The following is a 12,772-nucleotide window of genomic DNA, read 5'->3' as shown; positions in this document are numbered from 1 at the left end:
CCATCCAACATTGATATGTGGGCCCCATCTGGGCAGCATGGATTACATGTGGGTATGGGCCAGGGCCGGTTTTTGCTATGGGCAATGTGGGCGAACACCCAGGGCGCAATCTATGTGAGGGCGCACGAGCGCCCTAAAAAAAAATTATCAAAACCGCTCATTTCTATGTCAAGTTAGTGCTCGTACCATGAGAAACACAGTTGTGTGCGTCTCAGAAAAGGCACGGGTGAGGGGGGCGGGGAATCAACTTGCGACTGAAAGTCCCTCGCTCACCTTAAGGGGGGGCGAGTGAGGGATTGACTGATCCCAGGCCAGAGGCCACACAACACAAACTGCTGCGTCTGCTTCCAAATAAATTGTATTTTTCATTCCTAAAATTAACAAAGACATACCTACGAACATGTAATTAATTGGGTTATGTGAAAAAAATTCTGTAGAGTCATCTAACTTACGTGACTCACGTCACGTGACTCCGGTTGATTGACGGGTAAAACGGACGTTGTTGTTGGCAAAATGTAATGCAAAGTTAATGATGTCGAGTCTTCATCTTCATCATCATGGATCAAATTAAAAGACCAAAGTAGCCATCTCAGTTGCCCAGTTCAGGAAAAGAAGATGAGGAGAAACGGGCAAAAGATAAAGGTATGCCGATTTCTATGAGTGACAACGTGTGACGTGACAGTAGGAAATAGGCTATTAATATTAGCCTCGCACTCTTGCTAATATGTTGCTATTAGCCACAGAATACGATTGTATTTGGTTTTAGTTTTGCTGAACTAGCAACTATTAGAATTGAGGCATCATGCCATGCAACTAAATTCACTCTATAGGCAACACAGTCTAGTTTGTGTGTGCAACACAAAAAGTGCAAATTCACACAGGCCTCCTGACTGTGTAATTTTTTATTGCTTTACGCTATATGTGTCAACTTAAATAACTTCTAATATACATTGACATGGCATTTTGTAAGCTACAGTGATATAGCTTTTTAAATAATTTGCAGTGTATGCTTAGTTTATAGGATGTTAACAAATACTAATAAAATGTGTGTTAAGGTCATTTTAATTGAGTAACTGATGCATGTGTGAAATAAGTAACTTACATAATTGTATCTTAATTGTTAATTCAGGGGCACTTCTGAAATATTTTAGAGCTAGAGCACCCACTGGCCAAAATGAGGAGTCAGATACTTCCACAGCAGCAACTGTGTGTGTGTGTGTGTGTGTGTGTGTGTGTGTGTGTGTGTGTGTGTGTGTGTGTGTGTGTGTGTGTGTGTGTGTGTGTGTGTGTGTACTGTATTACATGTTTTTCTCTGTTCTTGCTACCTTTTTGTATTTAAGATTATATATTACAAAATGATACATGTTGGTGTCATGATTTCGGTCTCATTGGCCGCTTTGTCTTTGTTTCACCCTGTGTTGTGTTGTGTTTATGTTTTGACAGCTCCACACGTGCGCGCCTTCCACCTGGTGATCTCATTATCTCCAACTCTTCTCACCGGCGTCCCACACCTGATCCTTATTATTGCCCCATCCGGTTTGATTTAAATTCCCCTCGTTTTCCATGTTCTTTGCAAGTTCGTCTTAGTATGTTCCTGCCCGCTAGCGTGTCTAGTTCTAGTCCTGTCGTGTCTTAGTTTCTGTCGCTTGTTCTCATTTTGTATTACTCACCGTGCTCTCTGCTGCCTTTACCCCGTTAGACTCCGAGCCCTGCTGTCAGCCTCTCCCGAGTGGTGTGTCACCGTCAAGCCTCAGTGTTCTCTCTGTCTGTGGATTCTCCGAGCGCCAGTCTACCTCTTGCGCTGTCCAGCAGCAGTGCGCTTTCGGGTGCGTAATTCTGCGTAAGGCTCGGACTGCCGCTGTGCGCTGTCCAGCACAGACTCTGCTGAAGACTCTGACCGCCTCTCTCTCTCTCTGTGCCCCGCCAGGATTTCTTCTCTGAGGATTTTGGATGTGCGAGTGGATGTTCTACGGCTGTGCTGTGTTTCCCACTCTGAGCCTTTCCCGAAGGAATTCCGTTGAGCCTGTCTCGCCTGAGTTGTCTCCTCCTCGCATACATCTCCACGAACACAGAGTGTCTTCTCTTATACATATTGACTTTCATATTGGTGTCATCTCTTATACATACCTTGAATAAAACACCTCTGCGCTGGGATCCTTGTGTTTGTCGTTCCTAACAGGACGAACTTGCCAAGAATGGATCCCGCGGAGGTTGACGCGCTCCGGAAGGCACTTACGCAGCAAGGCTCATGGTTAGGCCAACACTCGGCCCGTCTCACCACCACTTCACAGGAAGTCGAGGATTTATTCACGCGCATGTCCGACCTTTCCTCCCGTCTTGACCAGGTTCAGCAGAAAGCCTCACAGACCAGTCAGCAGTTTGAGACGGAGCCTCATGCCTCAGCCCCACCACCGTATGATGGCAATCCAGCCTCCTGCCGAGCGTTTCTCTCACAATGCTCCTTGGTATTTGCACTTCAGCCACGCCGCTATTCCTCTGAGAGCACCCGAGTGGCGTATGTAATCACCCTTCTGGTCGGAAAGGCACGTGACTGGGCTACGGCCGTCTGGGATGCCCGTGATCCTTGTTGCCGGTCCTTCGACGAATTCCGCGAAGAGATGGAAAAGCTCTTCGACCGCTCAGTGCGCGGGGACGCCGCCGCGGCTCGGTTGGCTCGCTTGGTTCAGGGAAGACACACTGTCACCGAGTACGCCATAGAATTCAAGACCTTAGCGGCTGCCTGCCACTGGAATGAAGCGGCTCTTCGTGCGCAGTTCGTTGAGGGGCTGTCTGATGCTCTCCAGGACGAAATCGCGGTCCATGATCTTCCTCCCTCTCTAGAGGCCATCATTGATTTAGCTCTCCGGGTCGAGGGTCGGAGGCTACTTCGTAATCAGCGCCGCTCTCTCCGCCAGCGGGTCGTCATGGAGGAGCCTTCGGTGTCGTCCTCTTCCTCGATCTCACCACCTATCGAACCTGAGCCTATGCAACTGGGGCGCATGCGCCTGTCACAGAGAGAGAGAGAGAGGCGGCTGCAGAATGCCCTCTGCCTTTACTGCGGGAGACCCGGACACCTTGCTAGGACCTGCCCGTTAAAAGCCGCTGCCCACCAGTGAGTCCGGGAGTCCTGGTGGGCGCTACATCTTCTAAACTCTCCCCTGTTTCCAGCACCCAGCTCCCCGTCATGCTGTCCTTCGCTGGGCGTGATCATTCGTCCACCGCCCTCCTCGACTCTGGTGCGGAGGGCAACTTCATTGACGAGGCTCTGGTCCGCTCCTGGAATCTCCCGGCTGTCCCACTTCAATCCCCTTTGGATGTCTGGTCCCTAAAGGGGCAGCAGATGGCGCGGATCACACATTGCACTCCCCCTGTGAGTCTCTCTGTGTCTGGCAATCATCGTGAAGAGATTGTGTTGCATATTCTTCATGCTTCTCTGTCTCCTATTATTTTAGGGCATGGTTGGTTAGCGCAACACAATCCTCACGTTGATTGGCAGCATAGTGTTATTTTGTCTTGGTCCCAGTCTTGTCATGTGTCTTGTCTTGGTTCTGCTGTTTCTGGTTCTGTTCTTTCTCTTCCTCAGGTTCCGGCGGTCGATTTGACCGGGGTCCCGGCGGAGTATGCGGATATCGCTCAGGTGTTTAGTAAAGCCCGGGCCACCTCCCTTCCTCCTCACCGGCCATATGATTGTGCTATTGATCTCCTCCCCGGCACTTCTCCGCCTAAGGGTAGACTTTATTCCTTATCGGGTCCTGAGAGAGAGGCTATGGACCAGTATATTAATGATGCCCTGCGTGCCGGTCTCATCCGTCCCTCCACCTCGCCCGCAGGGGCGGGGTTTTTCTTTGTTGGCAAGAAAGACGGCTCCCTGCGCCCTTGTATTGACTATAGGGGTTTAAATGACATTACTGTTAAGAATAGGTACCCCCTTCCTTTAATGTCTACTGCGTTTGAGCTCCTGCAGGGGGCGCAGTTCTTTACTAAGCTAGATTTACGCAACGCCTATCATCTGGTGCGAATAAGAGAGGGAGATGAATGGAAGACAGCCTTTAACACCCCTACCGGACACTTTGAGTACTGCGTTCTGCCGTTCGGCCTTTGTAACGCCCCCTCTGTCTTCCAGACTCTGGTCAATGATGTGCTGAGAGACATGATTAACAAGTTTGTCTTTGTGTACATAGATGATATTCTCATCTTTTCTCCCTCTATGCAGGAACACACTCAGCATGTCCGCCGAGTCTTACGCCGGCTGTTAGAAAATAAGCTGTATGTCAAGGCGGAGAAGTGCGAATTCCATCGTAAGTCAGTTTCGTTCCTGGGTTTTGTTGTTGCCCCCGGTGAGATCTGTCCTGACCCAGCCAAGATCAAAGCGGTGGCCGAATGGCCAGCCCCCGACTCCCGTAAGGAATTATTAAGATTTCTGGGTTTCGCCAATTTTTACCGGCGATTTATCAGAAATTATGGTCAGATTGCTCAACCTCTTACTGCTCTCACTTCCACTAAGGAGAGATTTGTTTGGAATTCCAGTGCTCAGGAGGCCTTTGATAATTTAAAGTCCCGGTTTATCTCTGCTCCTGTTCTCTCTATTCCAGATCCGGCTGCTCAATTTATTGTGGAGGTGGATGCATCGGATGTCGGGGTAGGCGCCGTTTTGTCTCAGCGGTCTGCTAAGGATGGCAAGGTGCATCCCTGTGCCTTTTTCTCCCATCGGTTAAACCCAGCAGAGCGAAATTATGACATAGGCAATCGGGAGCTGCTGGCGGTCAGACTGGCTTTGGGTGAGTGGCGTCACTGGTTAGAGGGGACCTCGGAGCCCTTCCTGGTCTGGACGGATCATAAGAATCTCGAATACATCCGTTCAGCCAGGAGGTTATCTTCTCGTCAGGCTCGTTGGGCGCTCTTCTTTGACAGATTTAACTTCACCCTCTCGTACCGGCCCGGTTCCAAGAATACTAAGCCCGATGCTCTCTCTCGTTTGTTCGAAAGCCCCGGTTCCGCTGGGGACGAAACCATCCTCCCGGAGGGGCGGGTGGTGGGTGCCCTGCGCTGGGGAATAGAACAACGGGTGAGACGGGCCGGCCGGGAGGGGGAAGTGCCAGAGGGGTGCCCAGCGGGTCGATTGTGGGTTCCAAATGCGCTTCGCTCCGAGGTTATCCGGTGGGGTCACGAGTCCAAGTTTGTTTGCCATCCAGGGGTTCGGAGAAGGTTAGCTACCGTACGTCAGCGTTTTTGGTGGCCCTCTATGGGTCCCGATGTCAGACAGTTTGTGTTAGCCTGTCAGGTTTGTGCCCGTAACAAGGCCTCTCATCAAGCCCCTATTGGTCTGCTTAAACCATTACCCATTCCCTCTCGTCCTTGGTCACATATCGCTATCGATTTTGTAACCAATTTGCCTAGTTCTAAGGGAAACACTGTAGTTTTGACCATTGTCGACCGCTTCTCCAAGGCGGCTCACTTTGTCCCTTTACCCAAATTGCCCACTGCTAAGGAAACTGCCCAGGTTATGATCGAGCACGTCTTTCGCTTACATGGTCTGCCCACAGACGTTGTTTCAGATAGGGGTCCTCAGTTTATTTCTCGTTTCTGGCAGGAATTTTGTAGACAAATAGGCTCCACAGCTAGTTTGTCTTCAGGGTATCATCCTCAGACCAACGGGCAATGTGAACGGGCTAACCAAGATTTAGGTAGAGCTCTCCACTGTCTGACATCGCAATATACGAGCTCCTGGTGCCAACAGTTACCCTGGGTTGAATACGCCCATAATTCTCTCCCTGTTTCTTCCCTTAACATGTCCCCTTTTGAAGCGTCCATGGGGTTTCAGCCCCCTTTATTCCCATCACAGGAACCTGATGCGGTGGTTCCGTCTGCGCTAGCTTTTGTCCGTCGTTGCAAACGCACCTGGATAAAGGCTAGATTTACTTTACGCCAGGTTTGCAGACGAACCAAAGCCGCGGCCGACCGTCACCGTAAAACCGCGCCCCGTTTTATCTGCGGGCAGAAAGTATGGCTTTCGTCCAAGGATTTACCTCTCCGTGAGCCTTCTCGCAAGCTGGCTCCACGATTCCTTGGGCCATACAGCATTGTTAAGGTTATTAATCCCGTGACGGTCAGGCTCAGATTGCCCCCAGCACTCGGTCGGGTTCATCCAGTTTTTCATGTGTCTAAACTGAAGCCTGTGTATTTTTCCCACCTTAATCCCGTTCCCTCTGCCCCACCCTCCCACCCCTCAGCTTATAGATGGTGCCCCTGTGTATTCAGTTAAGTCTTTACTGGATATGCGTCGCCGGGGTAGGGGATTTCAATACCTCGTTGACTGGGAAGGATATGGTCCGGAGGAGAGATGTTGGGTACCGGCCCGGGACATCCTGGACCCTGGGCTGATAGAGGATCTCCGCCGGCGACGGGGTGAGCCTCCTCATGGACCGCCCAGTGGCGGTCGTGGGGGGGGGGGTCCTGTCATGATTTCGGTCTCATTGGCCGCTTTGTCTTTGTTTCACCCTGTGTTGTGTTGTGTTTATGTTTTGACAGCTCCACACGTGCGCGCCTTCCACCTGGTGATCTCATTATCTCCAACTCTTCTCACCGGCGTCCCACACCTGATCCTTATTATTGCCCCATCCGGTTTGATTTAAATTCCCCTCGTTTTCCATGTTCTTTGCAAGTTCGTCTTAGTATGTTCCTGCCCGCTAGCTTGTCTAGTTCTAGTCCTGTCGTGTCTTAGTTTCTGTCGCTTGTTCTCATTTTGTATTACTCACCGTGCTCTCTGCTGCCTTTACCCCGTTAGACTCCGAGCCCTGCTGTCAGCCTCTCCCGAGTGGTGTGTCACCGTCAAGCCTCAGTGTTCTCTCTGTCTGTGGATTCTCCGAGCGCCAGTCTACCTCTTGCGCTGTCCAGCAGCAGTGCGCTTTCGGGCGCGTAATTCTGCGTAAGGCTCGGACTGCCGCTGTGCGCTGTCCAGCACAGACTCTGCTGAAGACTCTGACCGCCTCTCTCTCTCTCTGTGCCCCGCCAGGATTTCTTCTCTGAGGATTTTGGATGTGCGAGTGGATGTTCTACGGCTGTGCTGTGTTTCCCACTCTGAGCCTTTCCCGAAGGAATTCCGTTGAGCCTGTCTCGCCTGAGTTGTCTCCTCCTCGCATACATCTCCACGAACACAGAGTGTCTTCTCTTATACATATTGACTTTCATATTGGTGTCATCTCTTATACATACCTTGAATAAAACACCTCTGCGCTGGGATCCTTGTGTTTGTCGTTCCTAACAGTTGGTGGCGGGTTTGGGGGTAATTCTTTTTTTTTCTGGGGGCGGCCAAGGGATGGTTTGCCCAGGGCGTAAATCTAGCCAGGGCCGCCACTGGTATGGGCTTTACATGGGCAATATATGTGGGTCCTATGTGGGTTTCCCTATGTGGGCCCCATAAAGGTTTGCCCATGTGGGATAATAATGTGGGGCCCTCATGGCACCTATGTGGGCAAAACATTTTTATGCTTGAAATACATATTTATACATTTACAATCTTAAAATAATAACTTTTGGTTGATTGTAACTTTTAAACAAATAGCAAATAATATAACATATATGATTTGATCAGTATAAAACATTTTAATTAAAAATGCATTATTTTTTACATTTAATTAACATTGATATGTGGGCCCCACATGGTCCCATATAGGCAACATGGGTTTCATGTGGCCATGGGCTTAACATGGGCAATATATATGGGTCCCATGTGGGTTTCCCTATGTGGGCCCCATATAGGTTTGCCCATGTGGGATAATAATGTGGGGCCCTCATGGCACCTATGTGGGCAAAACATTTTTATGCTTGAAATACATTTTATATACATTTAAACTCCTAAAATTATTACTTTTGGTTGATAGTCACTTTTAACAAAGAGCAAATAATATCACAGATAGGATCTGATCGGTATAAAACATTTGAAATAAAAATGCATTATTTTTTACATTTAATTGTGATATTTATAATGTTTACCTGCATATGAATTTATCAATTATTAGTTGTATTTAAATTTGCAGAGCTGAGAATGAGTGAAAATAAGAAATGTCAGAAAATTCATCAGTTTGTTAGTGTGTTAATTAAAGAAATGTTTCAAACATTCTGGAAGGAGTCTGATGAGTGGAGTAGGTGTTTCATATAAGGAGACCTCATTATGATCTGCTCACTGCTACGACACATTACGCTTGACAAAGTAGTCCTGCTTCAAATGTTTTTAATTGTGATTTTTTTTTCATATAATATAATATCATATTTTATATAATATTTGCTTAAATAGGCAGACTTTTAAAATTACAACTATAAAGATGATAAACATTTAAACTACAAGAATTTCCGCTCAGGCGCAAGGATGCAGTTTCTACCGGAGCAGCAGGAGTCTCTCACAACCGCTACACTTGTAATTTTTTCTGAGTTGTGTTTTTAGAAAATTTTATACTGCAAGTTCACGGACTGCACAGCGATGAATCAAAGCAAACGTCCAAGGACATTTAATGAGTTTGGCTGTGGATGCTTTGGAAGTTCTTCATAAAACTGTTGAGCAAAGATTAATTGATGATCAGAATTAAGACCATCTCCAGAACAGTGAGCAATGTTTGTGTTGTTTTTGAGTCTCAAGTATTTTAAGAGATTGACTTCTTTCAATGCTTTTTTTAAGTGTTATGTTAAATTGTTAGACATTACCTGCATTAGTAGTTTTGAAATGTTGATTTATATTTTAGCATTGAAAGTGTTATGAATTGACAATAAAGTATTTTGATATATTGAACCTTTACAGTTTTTTTATTTCATTTTTCATATTGCACCTCCTTCATGTTTTGTAATGTTACAGATTAATAAACTGTTGAATATTTATGCTGAAAACTGATATCTACCGAACAGAAATTGTTTTGCTTTTATCGGTTTTCAATTTTAAACAAATATATTATTTATGTAAATTACAATTAAGCATTAAAAGTATAATTATTACATAATAAGGGACCAGTTCAGTACCCATTAAAAACCCATACTGGGCCCTGGTAAATAATGTGGGCTTTAGGTGGGGATGTGTTGCCCAGCTGGGCCCCACATAAGCCCCACTCAGTTTCTATATCAAATTCATGTGGGCAACCCAGGTGGGGCCATAGTGGAACCCATGGACAAACCTCCAAGCCCCACCTTGCAATGTTGGATGGGATTGCTGTGCATTTTGATGCTTTAAAACAAAACTTGTTGACCCTTCACTATTTAGGCATTAAACAAAAACACCTAGGGTGGCGACTTTAATAAAATTATATTACAAAGGGAAGCAAAGCCTTTTACATTTATACACTCAGTACTCTGTCTGCAAAAGGTCTGCATTTTGATTTTGATTTAAAACCTTTTCTTAGTGATTTATTTAAAATGTTTGTATTGGTTATTTGTAGTGATTGGGTTATTACTTGTTTCAAACGGTGACTACGAAATGTTTGTCAGGCCTGCTGGAGACCTGTGTGGTGAAACATCTTTTTAATAAATTGTGAGAGCAGTAATAGCAGTTTTTGTTCTTTATTATTTTAGGTTTCATCAGGTATCTCAGTATCTCCTCCACCTGGCATCAGAAGTCTGATTTCATCATCCAACACATTAACCTCCTCAGACACTTCTCATAATAACAGACAGGACAATAAACACATTCAGTCTACTGCTTTATTAAACATTCGCCAGTGTGTGAAGAAAGAAAACACAGTATATCATCTACAAACATCATTATTATTATTATACAGTTGATTTCAATGCTTCTCCAGAGCCCTTTCTAGAAGCGTTGTGTTTACACGATGCATCATCAGAAACTGTCCATTGAAATGAAAGACGGGGATATCGTATCTGTATCTCTCCCACCAAACACTGTTCTCTGGCAGACTGATGTCAACCTCCTGTAATTCAAACTAATACAACAAAACTCATTCAACAAACAATTCAACAAATATTTCAGCATGAACATCATGATATTCTCTTACCCTGTGTTTATATGGCTCAAGTATTTCTTTAGCTTCCTCGCACAAAGGGCAGGGATGCTGAAAACAGTCAGATCAACTCAGTAAAGTTTTTTTTGCATGTATTCATGTAGTAGATAGTGTCTATACCACACATTAGTTAAGCTACAGGACATGAGCTGTGATTCCTCAGTACTTGAAACCATGAGAGTTAGTGGATGACGTGAAGATGCGTCAGCTGAATGTTTAATGTACCTTAGTGAAGAGCGTAAGAACCGGCAGCGGCTGATGATGTGTTGGTGTTGTTCTGCTGTTTAGACATCTGATTCGATTTAGACAAACGTTCAGTTTCTCTAGCCTGAAGAGCTTCTGTATCAGCAACATTACAACCCTGTCAATCACATCACACTCTTACTACTACAACATTCATGACAAACAGCAGCACATGGCTATGTGGACTACAGTGCTATAATAAAGATTTGAACAGAAACATCTGGAGTAAGACCTCTCTTTAAGATTTTGGTTTTATACAATTCAATACATATTGTATGTCTCAACACTGTTTTAAGGTTTCATAATCTTGCCATGAAATCGATTTTTAATTAAAATGTTAAAAACAGATATATAAAAAAAGGATTTTACTTTGAATTATAAAATATCATTCGTTTATGGTAGTAAACGAAAGGTTTCTATACTAAATAATAAATTTGCACACATATGCAGGCAGCTTTTGCTACCGCGCCGACGTTGACAGTTTCTCCAACAGAAGGCTGCAGCATCCGGAGGTCCCATTTTTAGGCTGCATACGTCATCAAGTCGTATTACAAAATATTAACTATTATAACCCTGGTAGTGCTACAAAACGATTGAAACCATCACAAAAATGATATTGGATTTAATGGGAATTTTATTGGTTGTAATGAAAACTATAATGGTCTCTGTGGGTCTATACTGGTATGTGTTGGGTTAAATCCTACAGGAATATGTCCCAGAAAACAATACAAAGAGGAATTTTGTAGTGGTTTAAATGGTAAACTTTATATTTAGCTTGATTATGATTAGCTTATACTAACTCTAGATGTCACTGATCTAATTTCGCTATAACAATCTTACATTTTTGTGACAACACAATTACTAGCGCCATACGTCATCGAATAAACATCTCATTATTTACTGACAATAAACAGAAACAATGCTCGTCATAATAATAATAATAATCTTTAAATAATGACTACTATTATTTTTATTATCACGTTTTTTAAAATAGTAGTCTTACCAATGACCCGGACTCTTCTTCTTCGTCAGACATTTAATGGCGGTTGCAAACTAACTTCCTGTTCACTACCGCCACCTACTAATCTGGAAGAAAGAGCTAGTGAAGGCCGATATGGTGATTTCGAAGCACGCTTCATGAGGCTTCGAAACATTTAGGAATCTTTGTTTCGAATCATTGGTTCGGAGCTTGTTTCAAACTGGCCAAAGTCACGTGATTTTAGCAAACGAGGCTTCATTACGTCATAACTGTTTCAAAACGTTTCGATTCACCACTAGGGGGAGTTGATCACAAATGACCAGGTGAACTCGGGTCAGTTTTATTGTAAAAGTTTATAAAACATGCATTCTTCTGACTTATAACACTACATTTGTCTTTTTGTTTATAGACAGATTTAATGAAAAAAATGTGCATAATTAAAAAGGGAGTTCGTTTTAATGATTTGTTTGCCATAAATAAAACTAAAAACACAGAATACACTTTTAATTATGTCTTAATTAAATGAAATCATTTATTTTTCTTAAAAACATATTTTTAGAACAATATTGCTATTATTTTGTAAAAAGTGTAAAATGTTTGGACAGATCTTGCTGCTTTTACACAATTTTGACCAGCAGGTGTCGCTAGCGTGTATGGTGTTTCGAACGCTTCGAAAAACTGAATCAATTTACGAAGCAATTCGTTCAATTGATTCAAAGGTTCGAAAAGCTTCGTTTCTCACATCACCAGATAGAGCACCAATATACAACCCTTCTTAAAAAATAATAGACACCACCACAGAAATTCTATTGGTTTTATTGGGAATTTTATTGGTTCTAATGGAATATATCCCAAAACACACTACAGTGCTGTGGGTTTTAATGGTAAAAGCTGGTTCCTATAGGTATTTTAATGGAAACCATTAGAATTTTCTGTAATGGTTTTATTGTTTTGTTTTTCAGCAGGGAAGACAACGAAATTATCCCATCTAGCCATATTTCTTTAATGTACTTTAATGGGTCTATTCTTTAATTATAAGTTATTTAATTAAATGTTTCATTGCCTAAGTTACTAATTTTCCTGAAATATTTTAAGTCTCTCATTTTCATACTTCTGAAATTCTATTTTTGATCACAATGTTTACATTTACCTGTTGCACATTTACCTGTTTTCTAAAGGGAGTTAATATTTGTGCTTTATAGGAGGTCCCTCAATGCTTATAGGAGGTCTGGGACCCCCCATCGTCCAGAGTTGTATAGTACTTAAGTATTTTTACTTTCTACTAAAAAGTAAATTTTCAATTATTCGTATTTTATTAGTGTTTTTCTTTGGAAAACATACATTCCAAAACATATTTTCATAATTTTTACTCCACTACATTTCATAATTTATATAATAAAATTATTTTCGTACTTTTACTCAAGAAAAGTAAAAGTGCACAATTTGTATGTAATTATGTATTAAATCAATTATAATATGCAATATATAATGAATACACAGTATGATTCTATGCTTTAGAATGTAGTGAACATTTTTTAGTAAAGAAATTTTC

General features: G+C 43.4%; 1 protein-coding gene across 1 annotated transcript; it reads right to left on the bottom strand.

The window, feature by feature from the left end:
- Window positions 1-9,592: 9,592 nt before the first annotated feature.
- On the bottom strand, window positions 9,593-11,380 carry c11h5orf63 (chromosome 11 C5orf63 homolog). The gene is made up of 4 exons (XM_065240405.2): window positions 11,245-11,380; window positions 10,224-10,359; window positions 9,993-10,049; window positions 9,593-9,920 (listed from the first exon to the last, which is right to left on the bottom strand). Exons 2-4 carry the CDS (start codon window positions 10,350-10,352, stop codon window positions 9,765-9,767), a joined length of 342 nt encoding a protein of 113 aa, XP_065096477.1. The 5' UTR covers window positions 10,353-10,359; window positions 11,245-11,380; the 3' UTR covers window positions 9,593-9,764.
- Window positions 11,381-12,772: the final 1,392 nt, after the last annotated feature.

The sequence above is a fragment of the Paramisgurnus dabryanus genome, chromosome 11 (genome assembly GCF_030506205.2).
Source record: "Paramisgurnus dabryanus chromosome 11, PD_genome_1.1, whole genome shotgun sequence".
In the NCBI taxonomy this organism is placed as follows: Eukaryota; Metazoa; Chordata; class Actinopteri; order Cypriniformes; family Cobitidae; genus Paramisgurnus; species Paramisgurnus dabryanus.
This window is presented reverse-complemented; position numbering and strand designations above follow the sequence as displayed.